The 6230-nt window shown below is 45.8% G+C and overlaps 1 protein-coding gene across 1 annotated transcript; it reads right to left on the reverse strand.

Moving 5' to 3' along the window:
* Positions 1-554: 554 nt before the first annotated feature.
* Positions 555-5993, reverse strand: LOC139751246 (uncharacterized). The gene is made up of 2 exons (XM_071666496.1): positions 1695-5993; positions 555-1364 (listed from the first exon to the last, which is right to left on the reverse strand). Exon 1 carries the CDS (start codon positions 4715-4717, stop codon positions 2048-2050), a length of 2670 nt encoding a protein of 889 aa, XP_071522597.1. The 5' UTR covers positions 4718-5993; the 3' UTR covers positions 555-1364; positions 1695-2047.
* Positions 5994-6230: the final 237 nt, after the last annotated feature.

Consider the following 6230-nt stretch of genomic DNA (forward strand, 5'->3'; position numbering starts at 1 on the left):
GACAAAGCAAAATGAAATAAATAAATAAATATATATATATATATATATATATATATATATATATATATATATATATATATATATATATATTCTTTCTTTTTCTTTCAAACTATTCGCCATTTCCCGCATTAGCGAGGTAGCGTTAAAAACAGAGGACTGAGCCTTTGAGGGACTACCCTCACCTGGCCCAATTCTCTGTTCCTTCTTTTGGAAAAAAAAAAAAAAAAAAAAACGACAGGGGAGGATTTCCAGCCCCCCGCTCCCTCCCCTTTTAGTCGCCTTCTACGACACGCAGGGAGTACGTGGGAAGTATTCTTGCTCCCCTATCCCCAGGGATAATATATATATATATATATATATATATATATATATATATATATATATATATATATATATTGTTACGAACTCAGCACTTATTATAGCAAGGTCGCCAGCAACATATATATGTTACAAATACTCTACTGGTCCTCGTCTTTGCAAGGACGGTAGATTTGTAATATAGCACAACTCAGGATAACGCTATCTTAACGTTATAGGGTTAAACAAACACAAAGGTTAGAATTACTTATAATGAAAAGAATTCAAATGTACAAGGTGAACACATAAATCAGGCACGAATCATTTACGTTAACACTGAACATGAGTTTAACATTGAACATATGTTAACAATTCCAGATAAGATTTCAAACCAGGAGATCTCTTTCCGTTGACACTTTGCTCGATAGCATTACATTTAGTTAGATTCTGACGTGACACAGTAACAATCGTTGCACTTAGCTAACCTGACGCAACACAGTAACATCATTGTTATACTTAGTTAAGCTTGACTTGACACAGTAACATATCATTACACTCAGTTAAGCTTGGCATGACACAGTAAACATCTTACAACCTAGTCATACTTGACGGGACACAGTAACATCTTACAACCTAGTCAAACTTGACGGGACACAGTAACATCTTACAACCTAGGGCAGCGGTGGCTACGTGGTTCGAGACAGGGAAAGCCTACATTACCTTTTGTTGTTGGGCTCGAGACTGGTGAAGGAATCAAGGTCTCAGACGATCGTCTGAGCTTTTATGTGAATGACCAGCAAGGCAGGAACAGCTGGCCACGCCTCGACCCGCCACCTAGTTCTACTATAGGTCAAAATGACACAATTGCCCTTGATAGGTCAAGAGACTGGTTGTCATGCCCTCTCCTCGACTTGATTGGCTGAAAGAGGCCTAAGGTCCGGCCTACACATGTGGCGTGCATCCAGCCTCCTCTGTTCCTTTGTCCACGCCGGCAGCGAACGCACGTGACGACACACCGTAGCTGTTCCCATGGTTGGACCTGACGCCGTTGAGCTGACGCCGTCGACCTGACGTTTGGGTGTTACAGGGCTGGTCAAGGTCTGGGTCAAGACATAATTACTAAGGCAATCAACACGGTCAGGGAGGGTGAGATCCGGGCCGATAGAAGCCGCTCCCTACACCCAGGACACGTCATACACAGAGATACACCAAGACACATACGAACCACGTGGACACAAACACACGTGTTCCGTAACACCCCCCTCCTTAAAGGAGAAAATTCCTAGAAGAGGAATTTTCTAGCGTTAAGAGCGGGATAAACAATCGGCTAACACATTATGTGCGCCAGCAATATGGTGAATATCTAACTATACTCTTGAAAAAGAAACAAGGCCCACCTGATTAATATCTGACTCCGATCCCATAACTTCTTAACATTTTGAAGGGTTGGTAGTCAGTACACTCTAAACTGATTGCCTGAAGGACACAAATATATAAAGTGTTATAACACAAATAACAGACAAAGGTTCCATCTCCATGGTGGCTATTTGTTTGGGCTCAACCTTCTCTCTGTCCTCCTGCACGAGGACTTCAGCGTCAGCATCGCTGGCATTCACAGCTAATCTGGTTGAAGCCTGCAAAACATAACAGTTAAAAAAGTAGTGTTCATAATTGATGAGAGAGACTGTCTCACACTGCTCATTCCAAACATCAATAACTCTGTCAGAGGGGATTGCGAGTGTTGCAAAATTTACAATGATATCCTACAGTACCCAACCATATCAGAGTTCAGTTTTCTCACACCTCCGCCCGGGTCCCAGGTCTCCGAGACACTCGTAGCTAAGTCGTCGGCTTCCTCACACGCGGCTACCGCTGGACGTAAGATGATGCAGACTGGCACCGTCGGTTCCAAGGGGAGAGGTTCGCGACTGAAACATGGCTTAGGCACGTTGATGTGGCATAAACTCTGACTTCTGCGCCTATCGGGGATAGAGACAAGGTAATTTGAGTCTCCTACACTCCAGATAATGGTGTAGGAACCCTGAAAACGGACAACCAAGGGTTGACCTGGCTGCTGTAGTAGAAGTAACACCTCGTCGCCCGCCTCAAACCTTCTCCAACGAGATCGTTTGTCAGGCCATATTGTCCTCCGTTCCGGAGTCTCTCTTGAATGGGTGCGAGACAAATCCTCAGTCTCATCCACTGATTCTTGCACGGACTCGAAATCAGCACGGGAGGTATCACACATCTCCTCCCTCATCTCGTCCTCATGGAGAGTCTTCTCTCTTGAATGGGTGCGAGACAAATCCTCAGTCTCACCCACTGATTCTTGTACAGACTCAGAATCAGCACGGGAGGTATCACACATCTCCTCCCTCATCTCATCCTCATGGAGAGTCTTCTCTCTTGAATGGGCGCGAGACAAATCCACAGTCTCACCCACCGAATCTCGTTCGGACTCGAAACTAGCACAGGAGGCATCACACAGCTTCTCCTCACTAATTCCATCTTCATGGAGAGTCTTCTCTCTTGAATGGGTGCGAGACAAATCCACAGTCTCACCCACCGAATCTCGTTCAGACCCGAGATCAGCACGGGAGGTATCACACAGCTTCTCCTCACCAATTTCATCCTCATGGAGAGTCTTCTCTCTTGAATGGGTGCGAGACAAATACTCAGTCTCACTCACTGAATCTCGTTCGGGCTCGGAACTAGCACATAAGGCATCACACAGCTTATCCTCACCAATTTCATCCTCATGGAGAGTCTTCTCTCTTGAATCGGCGCGAGACAAATCCACAGTCTCACCCACTGAATCTCGTTCAGGCTCGAGATCAGCACGGGAGGTATCACACATCTCCTCCCTCATCTCATCCTCATAGAGAGTCTTCCCTCTTAAATGGGCGCGAGACAAACTCTCAGTCTCAACGGAGTCCACACCAGGGGAGAGGGTCTCACACAGCTCCCTCTCACTAGACTCACTCGTAGGGAGAGACTTCACTTCCTCCGACTTAACGGAGTCTACCCCAGGGGAGAGGGTATCACACAGCTTCTCCTCGCTGGCCTCACTCTCATGCAGAGTCTTTAAGTCCGCCGTCTCAACGGAATCTACACCAGGGGAGAGGGTATCACGCAGCTTCTCCTCGCTGGCCTCACTCGCATGCAGAGTCTTCAAGTCCACTGTCTCAACGGAGACTATACCAGGAGAGAGGGTATCACACAGCTTCCTCTCGCTGGCCTTACTCGGGGGGAGAGTCTTTAAATCCACTGTTTCAACGGAGGCAACTCCAGGGGAGAGGGTATCACACAGCTTCCTCTCGCTGGTCTTCACTTCCTCCGTCTTAACGGCTATGTCCTCAGGCACACGGCCTGCCGTGCCAGCTGTCATAGGCCTGGCACCATCGTGGTTGTAGACTATCTCTGGTACCTCTCCCTCAAGCTGCCCTGCCTCCGTGGACTCCACCGGGCCCGTAGGCAACACCGGCACTGGGTTCATCTTCCCACCCGCTAGGTCACTGCCTAACACAACGTCCACGTCTAAGACAGGTAACTTATCTACAGTCCCTACAAGGGCATGGTCCGTAAAGAGATCTGTTCCTACTCTCACATCAACTAGTGGAGCTTCCTTGGGACCCGACAGTCCATCTGGCAAGACGCGGTCTCCAAACTCTTCTCGCGGCACCAAGCCATCCAACATCGGGGACTGCAGCGAACCAGAATCCCGTGATACGGTTTCTTTTCGTCGTACACCACATCTACTGACACAACCCTCAGACAGGAACGCATTGTAGTTCCCACAGAACGGATCCTTAACTACTTGATTAACACTCTCGCAACCCCTCACTTTCCTAAGAGCAGGGACAGCCTTACCTACTTTATTAGGTGGACCTAAAGCTGAGAAGAGACTTACCGACCTACTTTTGGTAAAGTCTCTGGATTCCTTCTCTCGAGCCCAGCAATCCCTCACCTGGTGCCCAGCCTTGCCACAATGAGAACAAAACTTTACTTCCTGTGAGTATTTCCCTTGACTTTTACGAGTTACCGGCAAGGTAGCAGATTCAGGTGGGATTACATTACCATTGGTCATCCCTCTGTCGTCGTAGCCCTTTGAACGACTGCCCACGTCAAGTTTACTAAACTTTGGTACGAGATGTAAGTTGCCCAACTGGGACGACACTGGTCCTGATGGTGAAGCGTTAAGTCTAAGTCTTTCACGTTCGAGAGCTAACCTAGCTTGTTCAGTCTTCTTCCTCTGCACTTGTAACTGTGCCACTTGTGCTTGTGCATCGATCTTAGCTATCTCTAGCTGCTTTCGCCAATAACTGAGATCAACATTAATATCACTAGGGATATGGGGAAGGATCGAGACTTTGGCCGACGTTAATGATTGAGCGGTATTGTCACCACTGATCAACGACATGATTAATGAATCAAGGAAAGAGATTCCGTTAAGGCAAGAAAAATCCTGGCGAGGTCGCCAATTTATATGTTACGAATTCAAATATAATATATATTCGGACAAGGTCGCCAATTTATATTGTTACGAACTCAGCACTTATTATAGCAAGGTCGCCAGCAACATATATATGTTACAAATACTCTACTGGTCCTCGTCTTTGCAAGGACGGTAGATTTGTAATATAGCACAACTCAGGATAACGCTATCTTAACGTTATAGGGTTAAACAAACACAAAGGTTAGAATTACTTATAATGAAAAGAATTCAAATGTACAAGGTGAACACATAAATCAGGCACGAATCATTTACGTTAACACTGAACATGAGTTTAACATTGAACATATGTTAACAATTCCAGATAAGATTTCAAACCAGGAGATCTCTTTCCGTTGACACTTTGCTCGATAGCATTACATTTAGTTAGATTCTGACGTGACACAGTAACAATCGTTGCACTTAGCTAACCTGACGCAACACAGTAACATCATTGTTATACTTAGTTAAGCTTGACTTGACACAGTAACATATCATTACACTCAGTTAAGCTTGGCATGACACAGTAAACATCTTACAACCTAGTCATACTTGACGGGACACAGTAACATCTTACAACCTAGTCAAACTTGACGGGACACAGTAACATCTTACAACCTAGGGCAGCGGTGGCTACGTGGTTCGAGACAGGGAAAGCCTACATTACCTTTTGTTGTTGGGCTCGAGACTGGTGAAGGAATCAAGGTCTCAGACGATCGTCTGAGCTTTTATGTGAATGACCAGCAAGGCAGGAACAGCTGGCCACGCCTCGACCCGCCACCTAGTTCTACTATAGGTCAAAATGACACAATTGCCCTTGATAGGTCAAGAGACTGGTTGTCATGCCCTCTCCTCGACTTGATTGGCTGAAAGAGGCCTAAGGTCCGGCCTACACATGTGGCGTGCATCCAGCCTCCTCTGTTCCTTTGTCCACGCCGGCAGCGAACGCACGTGACGACACACCGTAGCTGTTCCCATGGTTGGACCTGACGCCGTTGAGCTGACGCCGTCGACCTGACGTTTGGGTGTTACAGGGCTGGTCAAGGTCTGGGTCAAGACATGATTACTAAGGCAATCAACACGGTCAGGGAGGGTGAGATCCGGGCCGATAGAAGCCGCTCCCTACACCCAGGACACGTCATACACAGAGATACACCAAGACACATACGAACCACGTGGACACAAACACACGTGTTCCGTAACAATATATATATATATATATATATATATATATATATATATATATATATATATATATATATATATATATATATATATATATATATATATATATATATATATATATATATAAATATATATATATATATATAGATATATATTTATACCTGGGGATAGGGCAGAAAGAATACTTCCCACGTATTCCCTGCGTGTCGTAGAAGGCGACTAAAAGGGGAGGGAGCGGGGGGCTGGAAATCCTCCC

Source organism: Panulirus ornatus, chromosome 1 (genome assembly GCF_036320965.1).
Source record: "Panulirus ornatus isolate Po-2019 chromosome 1, ASM3632096v1, whole genome shotgun sequence".
In the NCBI taxonomy this organism is placed as follows: Eukaryota; Metazoa; Arthropoda; class Malacostraca; order Decapoda; family Palinuridae; genus Panulirus; species Panulirus ornatus.

Bases quoted from the DNA above. Each gene is read 5' to 3' on its own strand.
- LOC139751246 (XM_071666496.1), bottom strand. From the start codon at position 4,717: ATGTCGTTGATCAGTGGTGACAATACCGCTCAATCATTAACGTCGGCC.